At 44.9% G+C, this 25,420-nt stretch overlaps 1 protein-coding gene across 1 annotated transcript in view; it reads right to left on the bottom strand.

The window, feature by feature from the left end:
- LOC134341292 (tetratricopeptide repeat protein 39B-like) overlaps positions 1-25,130 on the bottom strand; it is a 217,314-nt gene extending 192,184 nt beyond the window's left edge. The window contains exon 1 of the mRNA XM_063039166.1: positions 24,914-25,130. Coding sequence (XP_062895236.1) covers positions 24,914-24,946 — 33 coding nt within the window. The 5' untranslated portion in view covers positions 24,947-25,130. The remainder of the gene's footprint in view (positions 1-24,913) is intronic.
- Positions 25,131-25,420: the final 290 nt, after the last annotated feature.

Here is a 25,420-nt window from a genome sequence, read left to right as displayed (position 1 = left end):
TATGTAAATGACTCACAAAAGAATGTACTACTATAAATACTTCCCAGTAGCTTCATCGCTTGGAAAAAAAAACAGGAAGTTTTGTAACCTCTCCAAAGCTTCTGTGTTACTCCTATAAAACAACAGGTCTGACTGACATGCTTCAGATACAGCCTCGTTGGAGTTTTAAAGTTGCAATATAAGTTGCTGACTCGTGAACTCAATGTCTTGAATCATAAGGGCAAGCACGTCATATGTGTTCACCCTGTGAATCTGCAAAGCCACTTTCAGGAAGCCCTAGATTACTCTATTTTATCACTAAAGTATCATAACATTCAGGAAAAAATATGCAACATTTAAAATCTACTAATTTTGAAATATTTATCTGAGGGAATTAGAGTCCATGTGGATAACATTCAATTTTATAGAGGCTTCAGGAATTCCTTTTCAATCAGTTATCCATTCAGCCCCACTGCTTAGCCCCTCCTCCATGGCACTGCAAACTTTCCTATTCAGATATATCTCCTCTTTAAGTTTGCTCCCATTACTCTATTAGACAACTCATTGCTAACAATATAAACTGGTTATGTTTAAAAATACCTCATCTCCCCTTCAGTTCTCTCGACAATTATCTTAAGTCACCACTTGTGATATATCCCGGTTAACTAGTTTCTCATCACTTCTGCCATCAAAACTCTTAATAACTTTGAATTCATATTCAATCTCCTTTTAATCCTTTCTATCCTGAGAACAATAGACGTCTCATTCTAGTAAAAGCAACTGAACCTGACGCTCACATACAATTCCCTGGGTAGATTTCATTACATGGTTTTAATACCTTCCACAGACACATCAGATTTGTAGTGGTCAAGGATTTTTGTCTAAAGTTACATTGGCCATGCTTCTGAACTTATGGTTCAGAACAAATACTTTACTAAGCAGCATGGAATCACTTCATTCAACTCAAAATCATCAAGTGCAAATGTAGTCTGATCATATATGATCCCAAGACCAAGGCCAAAATCTAGACAGATTTTAGCAAAGAACAATTGAATAAGGATTTCCAGTAATAATATTTTGAAGACTGCATGTAATTTTTGTGAGTAGCACTTAAAACATAACCAAAGTGAGAGGTCCAAAATGCAACAGCAATCAAAGGTCAATATAAAATTAGGCTTCTTAAAAGAAGGCCTTTTGAAAGCTTTTGGTCAGCTTGAGATATCACAAGCAGTCACTTATTTGAGATGAGTGAGTGTGAGATTTAAATAGCAAGCGGAGCCTTTCAAAAATTTTCAGTGGGCTTGATATTGCAGTTTATTAGGCACTAGGCAAAGGACTATAAAAATAAGTGAGGTTTAAGTGAGTGGGAGCAGTTATTGTGCGAGTAGGCCAGTGTTACAGCGGGGAGCCTGAGGTTTTGGCAAGGAGGGGCAAAGGCTAAGGTTAGTTTCCAGGAAATTTCTTTTTTGCCTCTTAGCACCTCGCTATAAGAATGAATCTAGGGTCAGTAGAATGTTCTTCCTGTCAGATGAAGGAGTTCTGGGAGACTTCCAGTCTCCCTGATAACTACATCCGTATGAAGGACATCCAACTGCAGCTCCTTGCAGTCCCATTAAGGAACTGCAGCTGGGTTACCTAAAGCTCGTACGGGAGAACAAGTGCTACAAGGAAATAATCGCCCTAAGTTGCAGAAGGCAGATAGCTAAGTGTCTGTCAGGAGCTGGAAAGGAACAGGCTGACACTCTCAATAACAGGTGTACCCCGTTGGATACTGTTGGGGGGGGGGGGCGTGGAAACAATCTACAAGGTGAAGCCGCAACAACCAGGTCTCTGGCGTTATGTGGCTCAGAAGGGGAAGGGGGGGAAGAGGAGTGCTTTGGTGATAGGGGAGCTGAGAGGAGATTCTCTAGATGTGCAAGAGACTTCTGAATGACATGCTGCTTCCCAGATGCCGTAGTCAGGTATGACTAAGATCAAGTCCACACCATTCTAATGCATGGACCTTTATCATTTACAGAGAAGTCTATGGACCCCAGAATGCTAACCCTCGTTCTAGAGGGTGACCAGGCAGAAGTAATAGTGCATTTTAGTACCAATGACTTAGGTAGAAAAAGGGGATGGAGTCCTGAAGAGAGAATATCGGGAGCTAGGTAGAAAGCTGTAGAGCAGGACGTCAAGAGTGAGGGTAAGAATAAGATGATTTGGCAGATGAATGTGTGGCTGAGGAATTGGTTCAGGAGGCAGGGTTTCAGATATTTGGATCTTTAGGATCCCTTCTAGGGAAGGTATGACCTGCAGGTTAGCCTGAATTTAAGGTGGACCAATATCCTTTCGGGCAGGTTTATTGGGGAGGGTTTAAATTAGCTTGGCAGGGGTGGAGAAGGGTTGGAAACAGGGTGATAGGTCAGAGGATGGGGCAGTTGGCATACAGGCAGATGCACCTGGTAAGAGACAGCGAAGAAGGATAGGTGGTTGAAATGGCAAAATTGCAATGAATGGAATGGGTTGAAGTGTGACTATTTTAATGCACGGCGTATCAAGGTGATGAACTTAAAACAGGAAACTATAACATTGTGGCCATTACAGAGACTTGGCTGTCTCAAGGAATGACTACTGGATGCTCTGGGGTTCAGATGTTTCAAAAAGGATGGGGGGGGTAAAAGAGGAGGGGGAGTAAATGCTAACCAGGAATAGCAGCAAATCAATCTGTTGGGGTGCAACAGAGATGCTGAGGAACAGATCATTTATAGAAGAGTGGCAGAGATAGACAGGTGGTCTCATTTTCCAGGGAATACGAGACAGCGTGCATTTAAGGTGAGAGATGCAAAGGTACTTTTGCTTTTGTTCATTTGCCGAGAATGGAATGGCAAGGATAGTGGTGGAAGCAAGGTGACAGAGGCATTTAAGAGGCTCTTATAGAATATGTAGAGAATAGAAAGATATGCACCTTGTGTAGGCAGAAGGGACTAGATTTGTTAGATCTTTCATTAGTTTAGCACACCTTGGGCCAAAGGGCTTGTTCCTGATCTGTATTGTTTTATGTTCCAAATTTTGCCTCGATGTCTGGGTCCTTACTTCACAAGGCAAAAATCTTAACTCTGTATGGGCCCAGCGGGTATGGCTCTCCCTGGACTCACCAAAATATTTCCTAGGAAGTAATTTTGTTAAAGATAATCTTCTACCGGCTGATTAGTTTGGCATTAACTACAATGCATAACAGAGGAATGCAGACAGCAGAATGACACAGCTAATTGAATGATCCTGACTTCTAGTGGGTTTTATTATTTTTGAGGTTCAACATGATAACCGCCCTTCTGGACCAATGCATGTGACCAATTACCGTGCCATCCACTGTAACTATTGCATAGAACACATATTCAAATTTTCTCTACAGCTGTCAGAGAATATGAATTCAAGTGCAACATTTACAAAGTAAAATCATATTAGTGCAAAAATGGCCATGATGTCCTCAAACTTTCACAAAATCACTGATTTTACTTAACAGAGTGATTTTCATCTTTATTTTCCTATTTACATGTGCCTTCAGTTCCTCAGTGTTGATAGTTCTTAACTGTCTTCTGAAGTACTGAATCGTTCATTCTACAACCAGATCAGAGCAACAAATGCCACATTTCCAGAAAACCTCAGTGGCACCTCTCTGTACACCTGCTCATTAATGCAAATATCTAACCAGCTAACCATGTGGCAGTCACTCAATGCAGAAAAGCATGCAGCCAGAGTCCAGAAGTTCAGTTGTCGTTCAGATCAAACATCAGAATGGAAAAGGAATGTAATCTAAGTAATCTTCACCATGGAATAATCGCTGATGCCATACAGGGTGGTTTGAGTATCTCAGAAAATGCTGATCTCTTGGAATTTTCATGCACTACAGTCTCTAGGGTTTACAGAGACCATTGCAAAAAACAAAAAAAATCCAGTGAGTGGCAGCTCGTGGGCGAAAACTCCTCATTAATGTTAGAAGTCAAAAGAGAATGGCCAGGCTAGTTCAAGCTGACATGAAGGTGACAATAATTCAAATCACCACACTTCATAACAATGATGTACAGAACAGCATCTCTGAATATACATCAAGTTGAACCTTGAAATAGAGGGGCTACAGCAGCAGAAGACCACAAACAAATACCCAGTGACCACTTTATTAGATATAAGAGATACCAAATAAAGTCACGACTGAATATATACTTACTTTGATAATAAATTTACTTTGAACTTTGAATTGGCATATTTCTCAGGCAGTACAGTGATAGGTGGCAGAGTAGGAGATACATCTCTACCAAAGGCGCTCCTCCCTCCACCAGCCTGCAGGTCACTCTTGGGCAAGGTGCAGCACCTGCTTACCTTGTTTCCACCCCACCCTGCAATCAGGACCACGTGAAACCATGGGAGCGGGTGGTGGTTATCCAGTAATGCGACACTGATGCCAGGCAGACAATCACTGAAGGTTATTGACAATGGCTGGGGTCACCCATCTTATAAAGACACTGCCCAGAAGAAGACAATGGTAAACTACTTTTGTACAAAATTTTGCCAAGAACATTCATGGGCATGAGACCCTGATCACCCAGGTCATAACGAACAAACAATGATGTGGCATCTGCAATCTGATCATTATCGTGTACCCAGTATTTTAGTCCAAAGGATTACAAAGACGTTGTAACTCTTTGCCTCGCTCAGTATCTCGGAGAGTAATTGAATCATCCACTGCCCAACTGAGATATGTAGCCTATTTCGAGCAGGAGAAAAATTACCATGGTATCTGATTGTAATCAAGATGCATTCTAAGACAGACAAATTCAGTTTGAAGACTCCAATTGCCTGAATCAGCATATGTTCCACCTTCTATCAAAGGGAGGAAAAAGATGGAGAAGGTCAAGGCATCTCCACAGTTCAACTAACCTACTGTGCCCATTGCTGAACATAAGTTAATGAAGATGTCCAGGTTTTAAAAAAATGTGCTTTGATAATAACATTTACTTTGGACTTTGAACAAAGGCAAGTTGAAATGGACAGAAACAGTAGCAGAAGGCATAACAAAGACTAAAAGACAAAGCAACTAGCACAGTGCTGCTTGTGGTCAGCTATTTCTATACTCCATAGGTAAGAAATTTTTCATTCAAACTCATAGATAAGAGTTAACCAATGAGAAAGCTCCTATTCAAATAATGCAGCAACAAGAGAAGCTTCCAGAACTTTCCAGATTTATAGCAATGTAACCATTAGGGGACACACAGAACAATTGCATAATCATACCAGGAATAATACTTGACTGTTTCATGAATATAAAATGCAAGCAGTCAATTCATTGCCAACTGCAAAGAAATAACAAGCGAACAGTCAAAAAAGGTTCTAATCCAGTACTTCAGCCACCTTCTTCGCTATCTACAATTTTACCAATGTTTGTGCCATCTGCAGGCTTACATAGCACCTACATTTTCATTTGTCGCTCAGATATTTATATAAATGGCGTTTGACCAGTCTCCTTCTTGCTGCTGCCAGTGGAAGGTGCAGGAGTCTTCCATCCCATGTTGATCATCTCAGCAGCTCACAGATGTGGACTCACTTTTGAGGATTCTGCGGTTTGATGTCTAATGTTCTGTGTGTTATTTGTTCACCTTTTCTTGTTTTGCGCGATTCTTTTTGCACGTTTGATGGTCTTCTTGTGTGGGTTTTTTTCTTTAAACAGGTTCTATGGTGTTTCGCTGTTTTGTAGCTGCCTTTAAGACGAATCTCAAGGTTGGGTACAATATCCATACTTTGATAATAAATGTACTTTGAATAAAAATGTAGCAGGTATAGTTACTAAGTTAACTCAGAAATTGGCAATGATAGTGAGAAGGATATTCTTAGGTTACAGAAATGATATTGAACCCGATAATTTGGACAGAGCAAGAGCAGGTGGAATTTAATCCTGACAAGTGCTAGGTGATGCTTTTCGGATAATCTAACAATGGTAGAACATACAGCAGGAATGGCAGGGCCCAAAGGAATATGGAGGAACAGCAAATTCACGGCCATTGACCCCTCATTGTGGTAGCACAGACAGAGAGGTGACGGGTAAGCACACAGGATACTGGCCCTCATTGTGGTAGTACAGGTAGAGAGGTGACAGGTAAGCACACAGGATACTGGCCTTCATTGTGCCAGCACAGGTAGAGAGGTGACAGGTAAACACAGAGGATACTGGCCTTCATTGTGCCAGCACAGTTAGAGAGGTGACAGGTAAGCACACAGGATACTGGCCTTCATTGTGCCAGCACAGGTAGAGAGGTGACAGGTAAACACAGAGGGTACTGGTCCTCATTGTGCCAGCAGAATTGGAGAGAAGACAGGTAAACACACAGGATACTGGTCCTCGCTGTGGTAGTACAGGTACAGAGGTAACAGGTAAACACACAGGGCACTGGCCCTTCATTAGCTGGGGAACAGAATGTGAGAGCATGCAGGTCATGGTACAACTTTATAAAACGAGACACAGCTTGATATTGTGTGGACCTCTGGTTGCCACAGTATAGGAAGAACATGAATACACAAGAGAGGTCACTGTGGAACAGTTGTCAACAATTGCATCCCACAGAATCACTCAGAACCTTCCACAACCAGAAGCTCTGGATGAACCATGAGGTACGCAATCTGCTGAGGACCAGATCAGAGGCATTCAAGTCTGGTGACCGAGAACATTAGAAAAGGTTCAGCTACGATATCCAGAAAGCCATCTCATAGATCAAGTGGCAATTCCGGACTAAATATGAATCAAAGAAGGATGCTCGACAGTTGTGGCAGGGCTTGGATATTATAATGACTTATAAAGTTAAATCAAGTAACATAGGCGACAACAGGACTTTGCTTCCAGATGAGCTCAATGCCTTCTATGCACCACACATCAAAGTTGCTGGTGAACGCAGCAGGCCAGGCAGCATCTCTAGGAAGAGGCGCAGTCGACGTTTCAGGCCGAGACCCTTCATCAGGACTAACTGAAGGAAGAGTGAGTAAGGGATTTGAAAGTTGGAGGGGGAGGGGGAGATCCAAAATGATAGGAGAAGACAGGAGGGGGAGGGATAGAGCCAAGAGATCGACAGGTGATAGGCAAAAGGGGATACGAGAGGATCCTGTCCCATGAAACGTCGACTGCACCTCTTCCTAGAGATGCTGCCTGGCCTGCTGCGTTCACCAGCAACTTTGATGTGTGTTGCTTGAATTTCCAACATCTGCAGAATTCCTGTTGTTCAATGCCTTCTATGTTTGCTTTGACCCTCAAAACATGGAGGGACCATCACAAACTCCAACAGTCCCCAATGATCCTGTGATTTCAGTCTCTGAAGCCAACATCCTCAGGGATCTGTACTGGGTCCAATGTTGTTTGTCATATATATTAATGATCTGGATGATGGGGTGGTAAATTAGATTAGTAAGTATGCAGATGATACTAAGATAGGTGGCGTTGTGGATAATGAAGTAGGATTTCAAAGCTTGCAGAGAGATTTAGGCCAGTTAGAAGAGTGGGCTGAAAGATGGCAGATGGAGTTTAATGCTGAAAAATGTGAGGTGTTTTGGTAGGACTAATCAAAATAGGATATACATAGTAAATGGTAGGGCATTGAAGAATGCTGTAGAACAGAGGGATCTAGGAATAATGGGATTCCCTGAAGGTGGAATCTCATATGGATAGGGTGGTGAAGAAAGCTTTTGGTATGCTGGCCTTTATAAATCAGAGCATTGAGTATAGGAGTTGGGATGTAATGTTGAAATTGTATAAGGCATTGGTGAGGCCAAATTTGGAGTGTTGTGTACAGTTCTGGTCACCAAATTATAGGAAAGATGTCAATAAAATTGAGAGAGTACAGAAGAGGTTTACTAAAATGTTGCCTGCGTTTCATCTCCTAAGTTACAGAGAAAGCTAGAGGGAATGACATCAATTCGTGCGGACAGAGAGGCAGCTAGCTCCGGTAAGAGCCGAGGAGGAGGTCTGTGTGTTTATATAAACAAAGACTGGTGTGTGAACGCTACAGTAGATAGTAGTAGATAGATAGTCATACTTTATTGATCCCGGGGGAAATTGGTTTTCGTCACAGTTGCACCATAAATAATAAGTAGTAATAGAACCATAAATAGTTAAATAGTAATATGTAAATTATACCAGTAAATTCTGAAATAAGTCCGGGACCAGCCTATTGGCTCAGGGTGTCTGACCCTCCAAGGGAGGAGTTGTAAAGTTTGATGGCCACAGGCAGGAGTGACTTCCTATGACGCTCTGTGTTGCATCTCGGTGGAATGAGTCTCACACTGAATGTACTCCTGTGCCCACCCAGTACATTATGTAGTGGATGGGAGACATTGTCCAAGATGGCATGCAACTTAGAGAGCATCCTCTTTTCAGACACCACCGTCAGAGAGTCCAGTTCCATCCCAACAACATCACTGGCATTATGAATGAGTTTGTTGATTCTGTTGGTGTCTGCTACCCTCAGCCTGCTGCCCCAGCACACAACAGGAAACATGATAGCACTGGCCACCACAGACTCGTAGAACATCCTCAGCATCGTCCAGCAGATGTTAAAGGACCTCGGTCTCCTCAGGAAATAGAGACAGCTCTGACCCTTCTTGTAGACAGCCTCAGCGTTCTTTGACCAGTCCAGTTTATTGTCAATTCATATCCCCAGGTATTTGTAATCCTCCACCATGTCCACACTGACCCCCTGGATGGAAACAGGGGTCACCGGTACCTTAGTTCTCCTCAGGTCTACCACCAGCTCCTTAGTCTTTTTCACATTAAGCTGCAGATAATTCTGCTCACACCATGTGACAAAGTTTCCTACCGTTGCCCTGTAGCTGCTAAACACTGCTCACCACTAGCTGAATTTCTCATTGTGAAATGCCGGCCGTTCTATCTGCCAAGGGAATTCACCATCATGTTTGTGGCAGCTGTTTACGTAGCTCCCAGTGCCAATGCAAAGGCCAATGCTAACGAAGCACTGGGAGGCCTACATGAAGCCATCAGTGAGCTCCTGACTACACATCCTGACAGCTTTGTGGTGATTGCTGGTTAAAGACTGTTTTCCCCAAATTCCGGCAATATGGGATTTCAAAACCAGGGGAGACAACACACTGGACTTGGTTTATACCAACACACCACAGGCATACAAAGCAGACCCCCGCCCCCATCTTGGTCACTCTGACCACATATCTGTCATGCTAACACCAGCATATAAACCACTGCTTAAACATGTGAGAGCCGAGAAAAGAGAGATAAGGGTCTGGCCAAAAGGAGCAGCCTCAGCACTACAAGACTGTTCTTTACACACAGACTGGGACATATTCACAACAGCAGCCTCCTACGATGACCATACAGACATTGAGGGGTATGTGGAGGCAGTAATCAGCTACATAGCCAAATGCACGGAGGATGTCACTGTGATGAAAACCTTCACCGCACGTGGTTATAAAAAGCCATGGATGACAACAGCGGTGCGTTCACTACTGAAGGCCCATGACAGCCTACAGATCGGGGGACAGGAGTGCGCTTCGCTCAGCCTGGTCTGCACTTTCACTAGGGATCAGGAAAGCAAAAAGGGCCTACGTGGGCAAAATACATGGACACTTCTGTGACACAGGTGACACCAGACGGATGTGGCAGGGAATTAAAGCTCTGACAGACTACAAGATCAGGCAGAAAACTGATGTCAGTGACGCCTCTCTACCAGACAGGCTTAACAAATCCTTTGCCCGCTTCGAAGCATCAAACACTACAGCAAGGGGGAGAGCCAGTCCCTTTTTACCATCTGACCAGCAGGCTCCAATCATTGATCCAGAGCAAACAGGGAGCACCCTTGCCAGGGTCAACCCACGAAAAGCGGGAGGTCCCGACAACATCCCTGGACGCGTGCTCAAGGAATGTGCTGATCTATTAGCACAGTGGTCCCCAACCACCCGGCCGTGGACCGGCACCGGGCCGCAGAGCATGCGCTACCGGGCCGCGAGGAAACGATATGATTTGGCGATAGGAGTCAGCTGCACCTTTCCTCATTCCCTGTCATGCCCACTGATCAGCCATTATGCACGCGAGGTCATTACCCGCACGTCATCCATGTCAGCGCGGGAGGAAGATCAACTCCTCGAGCTTGCAAATGACGACGGGCTGAAAAGTATGTTTGACATGACGTCTCTGCCGGCATTCTGGGTCTCAAAGTCAAAACTAAATATCCTGAGATAGCCACGAAAGTACTGAAAATGTTGCTTCCATTTCCAACATATCTCTGCAATGAATGCAACGAAAACCAAATTGTGGAATAGACTGGACATAAGGAACCCCTTTCGAGTATCGCTGTCTCCCATCACCCCTCAATGGACCGTCTTGTTGCAGGGAAACAAGCCCAGGGCTCCCACTGATTCAACGATATTGGTGTGTTGCAATGATTTTATATGTTCATACGGGGAAAATATGTGCTGTGTGTTTAATATCCAAACGTTACTTAAAATGTTATGATGCTATCGACTTACTTATATAACCATATAACAATTACAGTATGGAAACAGGCCATCTCTGCCCTTCTAGTCCGTGCTGAACGCTTCTCTCACCTAGTCCCACCAACCTGCACTCAGCCCATAACCCTCCATTCCTTTCCTGTCCATATACCTATCGATTTTTTCTTTAAATGATAATATCGAACCTGCCTCTACCACTTCTACTGGAAGTTCCTTCAACACTTACTTCAAGCTCCCCTGTCCTCCCCAGATAATTGACTTATCGCTATATTCATGTGAGGAAAATATGTGCTGTGTGTTTAATATTAAAATCGTTAGATAAACCCTTTTAGAAACGAAATTAAGTGTACTTAGCACCTATATTCCGGTCGCGATTAACATCCCCACCCCCAACAGAATCGCCAAAAACGATTTGTAGAAAACATCTGCACGTATATGCATATGCAAAGCACGCATACGCACTGGTGCCCGCGCAAGGCCTCATGGTCATTGTAGTCTCTGTTAAACAACGTATTTGGCTCTACTCTTGTCCGTTGGCAACCCTAACTCCCGCCCCGGGTCGGCCGGTCCGCAAGAATATTGTCATTATGAAACCGGTCTGCAGTGCAAAAAAGGTTGGGGACCCCTGTATTAGCAGATGTCCTGATAGACATTTTCAACATCTCCCTTAGTCAAGCTATTGTCCCCAGATACTTCAAAACCTCCACAATCATCCCTGTAGCAAAGAAATCAGTTGTAGCCTGTCTGAATGATTACCGTCCCGTTGCCCTGACCCCCATAGTGATGAAATGTTTTGAACGGCTTGTCAAGCCTCATATCACAGCCAGCCTCCCCTCATTCCTGGATCCTCTACAGTTTGCTTATCGTCCAAATCGCTCTACGGAGGACGTAATATCCACCACACTGCACACAGTTCTCTCTCACTTGGACAACAAAGACACTTATGCCAGAATCCTGTTCATTGATTTCAGTTCAGCGTTCAATACCATCATCCCGCAGAGACTAGTGGAGAAACAGTCGCTGCTTGGCCTTAGCACTGCCATGTGTCGCTGGATTCTGGATTTCTTGACAGAGAGACCACAGTCAGTCCGTGTTGGCAGGAACATCTCTGACTCCATCACACTGAGCACTGGATCCCCACAAGGCTGTGTGCTTAGCCCATTGCTGTTTACACTGCTAACACATGACTGTGCAGCCAGATTCAAGGAAAACCTGATCATTAAATTTGCAGATGATACCACAGTGGTGGGGCTCATCAGCAAAAATGATGAAACTATGTACAGGGAGGAGGTCAAACACCTAGAGAGCTGGTGCAGGGATAACAACTTGATGCTTAATGTCACCAAAACCAAGGAGATGATCGTCGATTTCAGACAGTCTCAGCCTGAGCACACACCCCTCAGCATCAGCGGCTCCACAGTGGAGAGAGTGGAAAACATCAAGTTCCTTGGGGTGCAGATCTCGGACAATCTCGCCTGGTCCAGGAACACCACTGGGATTGTGAAACGGGCCCAGCAGAGATTGCACTTTCTGAGGAAGCTTAAACAAGCATCACTCCCCACTAACATCTTAACTACATTCTACAGAGGTGTGGTTGAGAGTGTGCTGACCTTTTGCATCACAACGTGGTACTCCAGCTGCAGTGCTGTCGACAAAAAAGCCTTGCAGAGGGTGGTTAGGGGGGCAGAGAAGGTTATTGGGGTCTCCCTACCTTCTGTCCAAGACCTCTTTCAGAGTCGATGCCTCCAGAAGACACGGTACATCATAAAAGACCCCTCACACCCTCTCCATGAACTGTTTGTTCTTCTGCCATCAGGCAAACGTTACAGGAGCATCAAAACTGAAACCACAAGGCTACTAAACAGCTTCCTCCCACAGGCAGTCAGACTGCTAAATAGCTGCTCTACCTGACCCTGCTTTGGACACTTTTAACCTGCACTGGACACGTATAACTGATTTTAACTGACATGTGGCTGTTGTGTTTTACTATTTATTGTTATGTATATTATTTAGTGTTGCGTTTGTTACGTTATGATTGCACTGCTCCTGGGAAACACTGTCTCATTCTGCCCTGCAGAGCTGATGTACGGTTAGAATGACAATAAAGTTTTTTGAATCTTTGAATCTTGAATCTTTGAAAGGTTGAATAAGTTAGATCTTTATTCTTTGGAGCGTAGAAGGTTGAGGGGGGACTTGATAGAGGCATTTAAAACTATGAGGGGGATAGATAGAGTTGACGTGGATAGGCTTTTTCCTATGAGAATGGGGGAGATTCAAACAAGAGGACATGAGTTGAGAGTTAAAGGGCAAAAGTTTAGGGGTAACATGAGGGGGAACTTCTTTACTGAGAGTGGTAGCTGTGTGGAACGAGCTTCCAGCAGAAGTGGTTGAGGCAGGTTCGATGTTGTCGTTTAAAGTTAAATTGGATAGATATATGGACAGGAAAGGAATGGAGGGTTATGGGCTGAGTGCAGGTCGGTGGGACTAGGTGAGAGTAAGAGTTCGGCACGGACTAGAAGGGCCGAGATGGCCTGTTTCCGTGCTGTAATTGTTATATGGTTATAAGCGAGCAGCTTTCAAGAGGGTGAACCCACAAAAAGATCCGGCCCACAAAGGGTACCTGACCAAGTACTGATCAACTGGCTGGAGTGTTTACTGAGACACTTCGGCAGTCTGAGAAGAACACAATAACTTGCCTCGATGACTACCATCCAGCAGAACTTATATCCACAGTGTTTTTGAGAGGTTGGTAATGAAACTATCAACTCCTGTCTGAGAACTGTCTTGGATCTGTTCCTATTGGCCTACTGAAGCAACAGGTCCACAGCAGATGCCATCTCACTAGCTGCTCACTCAACCCAGGAACATCTGGACAGCAAAGATGCATACATCAGGACGTTCTTTATCGACTACAGCTAAGCATTCAATAAATCATCCCCTCAAAACTAATCAAGACTTTGAACAATACTGTTAAGGACTGGGTGTTGTTAGGAGATTCCTTAGACAGAAGAACAGAACTCAGTGAGGTTCAGTTGGTGTGATAGAGACACCCTGGTGCCAGGATCAGGGATGTTTCGGATCTGGTCCATCGCATCCTCTGAGGGTGAACAGCCAGAAGTCTTGGTACATGTTGGCTACCTAAGTTGTTGATGCCAAGGTAACGAGGTCCTGAAGAGAGATTTTAGGGAGCTAGGTGGGAGCTAAGTAGAAAGCTGAGAATCAAGACCTCCAGGGTAGTAACCTCTGGATTGTTGCCTGTTCACGTGCCAGTGAGGGCAAGAATAGGATGATTTGGCAGGTACAAGTGTGGCTGAGGAACAGGTGCAGGATGCACATTCAGATCTATAGAGTCATAGAAACATAGAAAACCTACAGCACAATACAGGCCCTTTGGCCCACAAAGCTGTGCCGAACACGTCCTTACCTCAGAACTACCTAGGTTTACCCATAGCCCTCTATTTTTCTAAGCTCCATGTAGCCATCCAGCAGTCTCTTAAAAGACCCTATTGTTTCCACCTCCACCACTGCTGCTGGCAGCCCATTTATGGATCATGGTCATTGGGTAATGACACAATTGTAAATGGGGGACTTCAATATGCAAGGGGATTGGGAAAATCAGGTTAGCGTCTGATCGCAAGGGAGGGAATTTGTTGAATGCCTACGAGATGGCTTTTTAGAGCAGCTTGTGCTTTGGCCTACCTGAGGAAAGACCATCTTAGATTGGGTGTTGCATAACAACTCAGGTCTTAACGTAAAGGAACCCTTAGGAGCCAGTGATCATAATATGATCAAATTCATACTGCAATTTGAGAGAGAGAAGCACAAGTCACATGTATCAGTATCGCAATGGAATAAAGGGAATTACAGAGGCATGAGAGAGGAGCTTGCCCAGGCGGATTGAAGCAATGTACTGGCGGGGATGATGGCAGAGGAGAAGTGACTAAAGTTTCTGGGAATAGTTCACAAAGCGCAGGATAGCCGTGTCCTACAGAAGTAGTTCTCAAATGGCAGGGGTAGGCAACTGTGGCTGACAAGGGAAATTAAGGACTGCATAAAAGCCAAGGGAATGGTATACAAGGTAGCAAAAGCAAGTGGGAAGTTGGATAATTGGGAAGCTTTTAAAATCCAACAAAAGGCAATATTAAAGCTATAAGAAGGGAAAGGATGAAATATGAGGGCAAACTAGCCAAATATATAAAGCAGGATACCAAAAGATTTTTCCACTTATATAAAAAGTAAAAGGGAGGTGAGAGTTGATATTGGACTACTGGAAAATGATGCTGCTGAGTAGTAATGGGGGACAAAAAAATGGCAGATGAACTTAATGGCTACTTTGCACCTGTCTTCACTGTGGAGGAAACTAGCAGTGTGCCACAGGTCTGTGAGTATCAGGGATCAGGAGTGAGTGCCATTGCTATTACAAAGGAAAATGTGCTAGGCAAACTGAAAGGTCCCAAGGTGCATAAGTCATCTGGACCAGATGGACAACATCCCAGAGTCCTGAGAGAGGTTGCTGAAGAGATAACAGATGCATTGGTCATGATCTTTCAAGAATCACTTGTTTCTGCCATGGTTCCAGAGGCCTGGAAATTTGCAAATATCACTCCACTCTTTAAGAAGGAAGGAAGGCAAAAGAAAGGAAATTATAGGCCAGTTAGCAAACCTCAGTGGTTGGGAAAGCGATGGAGTCTATTATTAAGCATGAGGTTTCGGGGTACTTGGAGACTAATAATGATTGGTTTCTGTAAAGGGAAATCTTGCCTGACAAATCTGTTAGAGTTCTTAACCGATTAGAGTTCAAATCGGTACGAGAGGGAAAGTCGTGATACATGTTGGGACCAATGACATAGGCAGGAAGAGGGATGAGGTCCTGAAGTGTGAGTTTCGGGAACTAGGCAGAAGGCTGAAGAACAGGAACTCAAGGGTGGCGTTCTCAGGATTGCTGCCAGTGCTACGTGACAGTGATGGTAAGAATTGGAGGAGATGGCAGTTGAATGCATGGCTGAGGAGTTGGTGCAGGGGGCAGGGTTTTAGATTTTTGGATCATTGGGATCTCTTCTGGGGAAGGTGGGACCTGTACAGATTGGATGGGTTGCACCTGAACTTGAGGGAGAGCAATATCCTTGCAGGTAGGTTCGCCGGTATGGTTCAGGAGGGTTTAAACTAATTTGTGAGGAGGATGGGACCCAGAGCGATAGAGCAGTGAAATAAGTGCATGGAGTAAAGCCAGATCTAACATAAAAAGAGGCTTTGAGGAAAGAGAAGCAGAATAAACGGTGTAAAGACAGTAAGGTAGAAAGGCTGAAATGTGTGTACCTCAATGCAAGAAGCATCAGGAACAATGGTGATGAACTGAGAGCTTGGATACATACATGGAATTATGATGTAGTGGCCATTACAGAGACTTGGCTGGCACCAGGGCAGGAATGGTTTCTCAATATTCCTGGATTTCAGTGCTTTAAGAGGGATAGAGAGAGCAGAAAAAGGGGAGGAGGGGTGGCATTACTGATCAGGGATACTATTACAGCTACAGAAAGGGTGGGTAATGTAGCAGGATCCTCTTTTGAGTCAGTATGGGTGGAAGTCAGGAACAGGAAGGGAGCAGTTACTCTACTGGGGGTACTCTATAGGCCCCCTGGTAGCAGCAGAGATACTGAGGAGCAGATTGGGAGGCAGATTTTGGGAAGGTGCACAAATAACAGGGTTGTTATCATGGGTGACTTTAACTTCCCTAATATTGATTGGCACCTGATTAGTTCCAAGGGTTTAGATGGGGCAGAGTTTGTTAAGTGTGTCCAGGACTGATTCCTGTCACAGTACGTGGACAGGCCGACCAGGGGGAATGCCATACTAGATCTAGTACTTGGTAATGAACCGGATCAGGTCACAGATCTCTCAGTGGGTGAGCATCTGGGAGACAGTGACCACCGCTCCCTGGCCTTTAGCATTATCATGGAAAAGGGTAGAATCAGAGAGGACAGGAAAACTTTTAATTGGGGAAGGGCAAATTATGAGGCTATAAGGTTAGAACTTGCGGGTGAAAATTGGGATGATGTTTTTGCAGGGAAATGTACTATGGACATGTGGTCAATGTTTAGAGATCTCTTGCAGGATGTAGGGATAAATTTGTCCCGGTGAGGAAGATAAAGAATGGTAGGGTGAAGGAACCATGGGTGTCAAGTGAGGTGGAAAATCTAGTCAGGTGGAAGAAGGCAGCATACATGGGGTTTAGGAAGCAAGGATCAGATGGGTCTATTGAGGAATATAGGGAAGCAAGAAAGGAGCTTAAGAAGGGGCTGAGAAGAGCAAGAAGGGGGCATGAGAAGGCCTTGGCGAGTAGGGTAAAGGAAAACCCCAAGGCATTCTTCAATTATGTGAAGAATGAAGGTAGGACCAATTAGAGATAAAGGTGGGAAGATGTGCCTGGAGGCTGTGTAGGTGAGCGAGGTCCTCAATGAATACTTCTCTTCAGTATTCACCAATGAGAGGGAACTTGATGATGGTGAGGACAGTATGAGTGAGGTTGATGTTCTGGAGCATGTTGATATTAAGGGAGAGGAGGTATTGGAGTTGTTAAAATACAGTAGGACGGTTGAGGCCTTGGGGCCTGACGGAATATTCCCCAGGCTGCTCCACGAGACGAGGGAAGAGATTGCTGAGCCTCTGGCTAGGATCTTTATGTCCTCGTTGTCCACGGGAATGGTACCAGAGGATCGGAGGGAGGCCAATGTTGTCCCCTTGTTCAAAAAAGGTAGTAGGGATAGTCTGGGTAATTATAGACCAGTGAGCCTTACGTCTGTGGTGGGAAAGCTGTTGGAAAAGATTCTTAGAGATAGGATCTCTGGGCATTTGGAGAATCATGGTCTGATCAGGGACAGTCAGCATGGCTTTGTGAAGGGCAGAACGTGTCTCTCAAACCTGATAGAGTTCTTTGAGGAGGTGACCAGGCATATAAATGAGGGTAGTGCAGTGGATGTGATCTATATGGATTTTAGTAAGGCATTTGACAAGGTTCCACACGGTAGGCTTATTCAGAAAGTCAGAAGGCATGGGATCCAGGGAAGTTTGGCCAGGTGGATTCAGAATTGGCTTTCCTGCAGAAGGCAGAGGGTGGTGGTGGAGGGAGTACATTCAGATTGGAGGATTGTGACTAGTGGTGTCCCACAAAGATCTGTTCTGGGACCTCTACTTTTCGTGATTTTTATTAACGACCTGGATGTTGGGGTAAAAGGGTGGGTTGGCAAGTTTGCAGACAACACAAAGGTTGGTGGTGTTGTAGATAGTGTAGAGGATTGTCAAAGACTGCAGAGAGACATTGATAGGATGCAGAAGTGGGCTGAGGAGTGGCAGATGGAGTTCAACCCAGAGAAGTGTGAGGTGGTACACTTTGGAAGGACAAACTCCAAGGCAGAGTACAAAGTAAATGGCAGGATACTTGGTATTGTGGAGGAGCAGAGGGATCTCGGGGTACATGTCCACAGATCCATGAAAGTTGCCTCACAGGTGGATAGGGTAGTTAAGAAAGTTTATGGGGTGTTAGCTTTCATAAGTCGAGGGATAGAGTTTAAGAGTCGCGATGTAATGATGCAGCTCTATAAAACTCTGGTTAGGCCACACTTGGAGTACTGTGTCCAGTTCTGGTCGCCTCACTACAGGAAGGATGTGGAAGCATTGGAAAGGGTACAGAGGAGATTTACCAGGATGCTGCCTGGTTTAGAGAGTATGCATTATGATCAGAGATTAAGGGAGCTTGGGTTTTACTCTTTGGAGAGAAGAACGATGAGAGGAGACATGATAGAGGTGTACAAGATAATAAGAGGAATAGATAGAGTGGATAGCCAGCCCCTCTTCCCCAGGGCACCACTGCTCAGTACAAGAGGACATGGCTTTAAGGTAAGGGGTGGGAAGTTCAAGGGGGATATTAGAGGAAGGTTTTTTGCTCAGAGAGTGGTTGGTGCGTGGAATGCACTGCCTGAGTCAGTGGTGGAGGCAGATACACTAGTGAAGTTTAAGAGACTACTAGACAGGTATATGGAGGAATTTAAGGTGGGGTCTTATATGGGAGGCAGGGTTTGAGGGTCGGCACAACATTGTGGGCCGAAGGGCCTGTAATGTGCTGTACTATTCTATGTTCTTCAAGGAAGTAACAAGCAGGGTGGAGAAAGGAGAGTCAGTGGATGTCATTTACTCAAATTTTCAGAAGGCATTTGATAAGGTGCCACACCTGAGGCTGTTTAACAAGATAAAATCCTATGGAGTTACAGGAAAGATACCGGCATGGATAGAGGAATGGCTGACAGGCAGGAGGCAGCGAGTGGGAATAAAAGGGGCCTTTTCTTGGTTGCCTGCCAGTGACTAGTGGTGTTCCTCAGGGGTCAGTATTGGGACTGCTACTTTTCACATTGTTTGTCAATGATTTGGATAATAGAATTGATGGCTTTGAGACAAAGTTTGCAGATGACACGAAGATAGGTGGAGGGGAAGGTAGTGCTGAGGAACCAATGCAATTGCAGCAGGACTTGAACAAATTGGAAAACTGGACAAAAAAGTGGCAGATGGAATACAGTGTTGGGAAATGTACAATAATGTATTTTGGTAAAAGGAACAATAGTGCGGACTATTATCTAAATGGGGAGAAGGTTCAAACATCAGAGGTGCAGAGGGAGTTAGGAGTCCTCCTGCAAGACTCCCAGAAGGTGACAGGTTGAGTCTGTGGTAAAAAAAGAAAATGCAATGTTGGCATTTATTTCAAGGGGAATAGAATGTAAAAGCAAGGAGATAATGCTGAGCCTTTATAAGACACAAGTCAGAATGCACTTGGGAGTATTGTCAACAGTTTTGGGCCCCATATCTCAGAAAGGATGTGTTCTCATTGGGGAGAGTCCAGAGTTGGCTCTTGAGGATGATTCTGAAAATGAAGGGGTTAACATATGAGGGGCGTTTGGCAGCTTTGGGCCTGTACTCACTGGAATTTAGAAGAATGTGGGGGATCTCAATGAAACCTACCAAATGTGAAAGCATTAAATAGGGTGGATATGGAGAGGATGTTTCCTAAGATGGGGGTATCCAGAACTTGTGGGCACAGCCTCAAAATTGAGAGGAACCTTTTAGAACAGAGGTAAGGAGCATTTTTTTTTTAGCCAGAGAGTAGTGAGGCCAAGTCCATGGGAATATTTAAGATGGAAGTTGATAGTTTCCTGATCAATCAGGGCATCAAAGGATATGGCAAGAAGGCAGGTGTATGGGGTTGAATGGGATCCGGGATTAGTTCTGATGGAATGGCCTAATTCTGCTCCAATGTCTTATGATCTAAGAATAACTAGATTCTGGAATGCTTGAAATTGCAAATGTCACTCCACTCTTCAAGAAGGGAAAGAGCAGAAGAAAGGAAACTATGGACCAGTTAGTCTGACTTCAGTATTTGGGAAGATGTTGGAGTCGATTGTTAAGGATGTGGTTTTGCGGTACTTAGAGGAACATGATAAAATAGGCCTTAGTCAGCATGGTTTCCTCAAGAGGAAGTCTTATCTGACAAATCAGTTGGAATTCTTTGAAGAAATAACAAGCAGGATAGATCAAGGGGAATTAGTTGATTTTGTGTACTTGGATTTTCAGAGGGCTTTTGACAAGGTGCCACATATGAAGTTGCTTAACAAGCTACGAGCCCAGGGTATTACAGGAAAGATTGTAGCCTGTATAAAACAGTTGTTGATGGCAGGAGGCAGAGAGTGGGAATAAAGGGAGCCTTTTCTGGTTGGCTGCCATTGACTAGTGGTTTTCCACAGGGGTCGATGTTGGGACTGCTTCCTTTTATGCTGTATATTGATAATTTGAATGATGGTATAGATGACTTTGTTGCCAAGTTTGCAGATGATATGAAGATTGATGAAGGGGCAGGTAGTGTTGAGGAAACAGCTAGGATGCAGAAGGATTTAGACAGATTAGGAGAATGGGCAAGAAAGTGAGAAATGAAATACAATGTTGGAAAATGCACGGTCATGCACTTTGGTAGTAGAAATAAATGTGCGGACTATTTTCTAAACAGGGAGAAAATACAAAAATCTGAGATGCAAAGGGACTTGGGAGTCCTTGTGTAGAACTTGAGGTTGAGTCTGTGGCAAGGAAGGCAAATGCAATGATAGCATTCATTTCGAGAGGACAAGAATATAAAAGCAAGGACGTAATGTTGAGACTTTATAAAGCAGTGGTGAGGCCACACTTGGATATTGTGAGCAAGACACACACACAATTCTAGAGGAACTCAGCGGGCCAAGCAGCATCTATGGAAAAGAGTACAGTCGGTGTGTTGGGACAAGGCCCTTCAACAGGACTGGAAAAAAAGATGAGGAGTCAGAGTAAGAAAGTGGGGGGATGGGAGGAAGAACCACAAGGATCTGCAGATTTTCTCGTTTGTGATCGGAGTATTGTGAGCTGCTTTGGGCCCATTTTAGACAGGATGTGCTGAAACTGGAGAGTGTTTAAAGGAGGTTTACGAAAATGATTCCAGTATTGAATGGCTTGTCATAGGAAGAATGTTTGATGGCTCTGGGCCTGTACTCACAGGAATTCAGAAGAATAAGGGGTGACCAACTTAATGGTGAAAGGCCTTGATAGAATGGATGTGAAGAAGATGCTTCCTGTGGTGGGAGTGTCTTAAGACTAAAGGACACGACCTCAGAATGGAGGGGCATCCTTCTAGAATGGAGATGAGGAGGAATTTCAATGGGTCTCACCAATTAAGAGGGGGCCGCATCAGCAGCAGTCACTGTCTGGCCTGCTCGGCAGGAGGCCACTGCAAATGGCCTCTCCTACATTACTGCGTCCATAGCAACACCTTCTTGTCGGTGCCCCCCGTTTCCACCGAGCTTGCTACGTCATGGCACGATCGAGTGTCTGACGGTATAACTGGATGGCTGGGCTTGTTAGCCTTGGTTGGAATTGGCAGCCAGCCTAAGAGAAGGACAACTCTGAATCCAAACGCAGGCGGGCAGGTGGGGCTTGTCAGCCTTGTCAGGCCATCCACCGAGGAGAAGGACACTCCGACGTAAATCCTACGACCCGAGGACCTCGCTGTCACCGTCCCAGCTTGCTAGGCTATGGCAGATGAACCCCGGGTGTGAAGGGTGGGGTCAGTACCGCGCACACTGCACTCCACCTAAAATACCATTGCGCAGGCCAAAGGACATGCCCACGTCTACAACCATCCTCCTTGACGAAGGCGTGGGCAGCCCCCTTCCTAAATCTTCATTCGCGAAGCCAAGCCATGAATGAATGAATTCCATCTGCCACCTTTTTGGCCATTCTTCCAACATCTTTTATTAACTTACTGATTCCCATTATCTTGATTATACTCCTTCCCATTCTACCTGCTGTAAAAATGATATTCCCCATTCTTGGTTTCTTCGCCTCTGCTGCACCTGTTCCCAGGTCACAGCTTTCCATTGCAGGACATCAGAGATGGCTAATTTATTTAAAGAATGGGGCTTCCTTCCCTCCACTATTGATGCTGCCCTCACCCGCATCTCCTCCATTTCCTGCACGTCCATGCTCACCCCATCTTTCCACCGCCATAACAGTAATAGGGTCCCTCTTGCCCTTACCCACCACCCCATGAGCAGCCACATCCAACACATTATTCTCCACAACTTCTGCCATCTCCAAAGGAATCCTACCACGAAACCTATCTTTATCTCACCCCCCTCTCCCCTTTCTGCAAGGATCACTCCCTTTGTAACTCCCTTGTCGATTCATTCCTCCCCACGAATCTCCCTCCCGGCTGTTATCCCTGCAAGCAGCCTTAGTGTGACACCTGCCCATTCACCTCCTCCCTCACCTCCATTCAGAGTCCCAAACAGTCCTCCCAGGTGAGGCAACACTTCTGCAGATCTGCTGGGCTCGTCTATTGTGTCCGCTGCTCCGGATGCAGCCTCCTTTACATTGGTGAGACCCGTCGTAAATTGGGGGACTGCTTTGTTCAGCATCTCCGCATGATCTGTCACAAGCAGGACTTCCTGGTGGTGACACCTTTTAATTCACATTCGCATTCTAACATGTTGGTCCGTGCCACCTCTTGTGCCAAGATGAGCTCACCCTCAGAGCAGCACCGCCTTATATTCCGTCTGGGTAGTCTCCAACCTGATGGCATGAATTTTGATTTCGCCTTCAGGTAAACAAATTCCAACCCCCCACCGCCTCTTTCTCTATTCCCCACTCTGACCTATTACTTTTTCTCACCTGTCTATTACTTCTCCCAGGTCCCCTCCTCCTTCCCTATCTTCTAAGGTTCACTCTCCTCTCCTATCAGATTCCTTCCTTCCTTCCTTCCTGCCTTTGACCTTTCCCACCCACCTGGCTTCACCTATCACCTTCCAGTTAGCCTCCTTCCCCCACTTTTCTTTTTCTAGCTTCTTCCTCCTTTCTTCTCAGTCTTGATGAAGGGTCTTGGCCCAAAACGTCGACTATCTATTCATTTCCATTGATGCTACCTGACCTGCTGAGTTCCTCCAGCATTTTGTGTGTGTTTCTTCAGAAGGTACAGGAACCTCAGGACTCACACCACCAGATTCAGGAACAACCATCAGGCTCTTAAACTAGAGGCAATAACTTCAATTTCACTTGTCCCATCGTTGAAATGTTCCCACAGCCTATGGACTCACTTTCAAGGTTACTCTTCATTTCATGTTCTTGATATTTATTGCTTATTTATGTATTATTATTATTATTATGAAAGCGCCTCTTTCACCTCAGACAGTTGAGGAAGTTTGGTATGGGCCCCCAAACCCTAAGAACTTTCTACAGGGGCACAATTGAGAGCATCCTGACTGGCTGCATCACTGCCTGGTATGGGAACTGTACCTCCCTTAACCGCAGGACTCTGCAGAGAGTGGTACAGACAGCCCAGCACATCTGTAGTTGTGAACTTCCCATGATTCAGGACATTTACAAGGACAGGTATGTAAAAAAGAGCCTGAAGGATCATTGGGGACCCTAGTCACCCCAGCCACAATCTACTCCAGCTGCTACCATCCGGGAAATGGCAACAGAACATAAAAGCCAGGACCAACAGGTTCCGGGACAGCTTCTTCCACCAGGCCATCAGACTGATTAACTCACCCTGACACAACTGTATTTCTATGTTACATTGACTGTTCTATTTATTTTAAATTACTATGATTGCACATTGCACAATTAGACAGAGACATAACGTAAATATTTTTACTCATGTATGTGAAGGATGTAAGAAATAAAGTTAATTAAAGTCAATTCAATTCCCTTCTTTTTGTATTTGAACAATATTAACTTTTGCTAACTAGTTGAAAACCCATGTTGGTGTGGTCTTTCATGGTTATTATTCTATTATGGATTTATTGAGTATGCCCGCAAGAAAATGAATCTCAGGGTTGTATAAAGTGACATATATATACTTTGAGGTACTTTACTAGGATGTTAACTGGGAAGGAACTAAGAGATACTGAAGAGATTGGGTTTGTTATCTTTGGAACAGATGATGCTGAGGGGGCCTGATAGAGTTTACAAAGCTACAAATCGCAATATACGTCATGATATCCAAAATCAGAGGGCACCGGTCTGGGACGAGAAACACTATAAACACAATGACACAAATTGTCAGTTATCATCCTGATTTACTTCTGATGTTTTCCTTTCAATGTGTTGCTTTCGTTATTTGGTAATGCAAGGAATAAATTCCCAAGAGCCTCGCTCTCTGAGATGACAATGGAGTGGACATATCAGGACATTAAAACGTGTCACTAAACAAGGTTGTTGCCGAGACCGGAATGAGATTCAACAGGCTGCTACAGAATGATTGTAACAATCGCTGGGTAAAAGCCTTCATCATCCGTGATTATCGCTGGATACTGATACCATTTCATGTGTTTCACGTTGATTGTAAACCGCAGGTCGTCAGAGCATGTACGCATGGGCGATGGGGGCGAAACGGGATCAGGGAAGACCTAGATTAATACACACGCCTGTATATCGAAACAGATACTTAATCTAAAGTGACAGGGAAGTGAACGTACAGGCGGCGACCTCGAAAATAACCCTGTTCCTTCGCAGAAGCAGCACAAAATGGCATCGGCAGTCAAAATGTCTGATACCCCGCGGCAGAGATCCACACGGTACCGGTGTGCGGTGGAGGGGGAAGCCAAATCGGACCCCGCAGCGCAGCGCTGGCTCAGTGAGGAACTGTCAGGATCTCAGGCGGAAGGGGATTGCCGCCACCAGCCGCCGCTTGGTTTACTGAAAGATATTTACGGGCATTCCCGCCTCTTTAGAAGCACGGCCAGAATCCCACCACCAGTATATTCTAATCCCTCCACCGTTACAAGGACCTAACAAAACCCCGCAGCAGCTTCTGGTAAAGAAAAATCCAATATGCTCCACAGCTAGGAGAGCAACGTGGGGACTATACCTCATCCGCCTCGGGGTCCGTGACGCTGGCCATGATCTCCAGCCGGCGGAAAGTTTCTCTCGCCCGCACCGCACACACGGCGGAGTTGTGCGCTGTCCTCCAGTCACCTTCTTTCCGTCGTATGGTTTCAGTTACTGGAAAAACATTGAGAGCCACTCTGCTGTTAACCGTCGTCTCCCCAGACTCCTCCTCTCTTCCCCCTAGTGTAACAGCGCCGGGGAGGAGCTGGCACCTGACCACAGGTACATGCTAATTAGTACATGTTTTCTGCAAATTTCTTTAAATAGTATATTCCCCAGACAGTACAAACACATTTCCACTAAAAACAAATTATGTTTCCGTGCGGTAACTAGTGTAGTGTTTTCGATTTTGCCCAGAACCCAAGATGAACGATTAGCAGACGAGTTAAAATCCCACTACTTGAACACAATTAGTTATATCTAGAAATAACAAAATTAAGAACAAATTTATGACATCATGGGTTATTTTTTTCTATAAAACAAAACT

This window comes from Mobula hypostoma, assembly GCF_963921235.1.
Source record: "Mobula hypostoma chromosome 16 unlocalized genomic scaffold, sMobHyp1.1 SUPER_16_unloc_1, whole genome shotgun sequence".
NCBI lineage: Eukaryota > Metazoa > Chordata > Chondrichthyes > Myliobatiformes > Myliobatidae > Mobula > Mobula hypostoma.
This window is presented reverse-complemented; position numbering and strand designations above follow the sequence as displayed.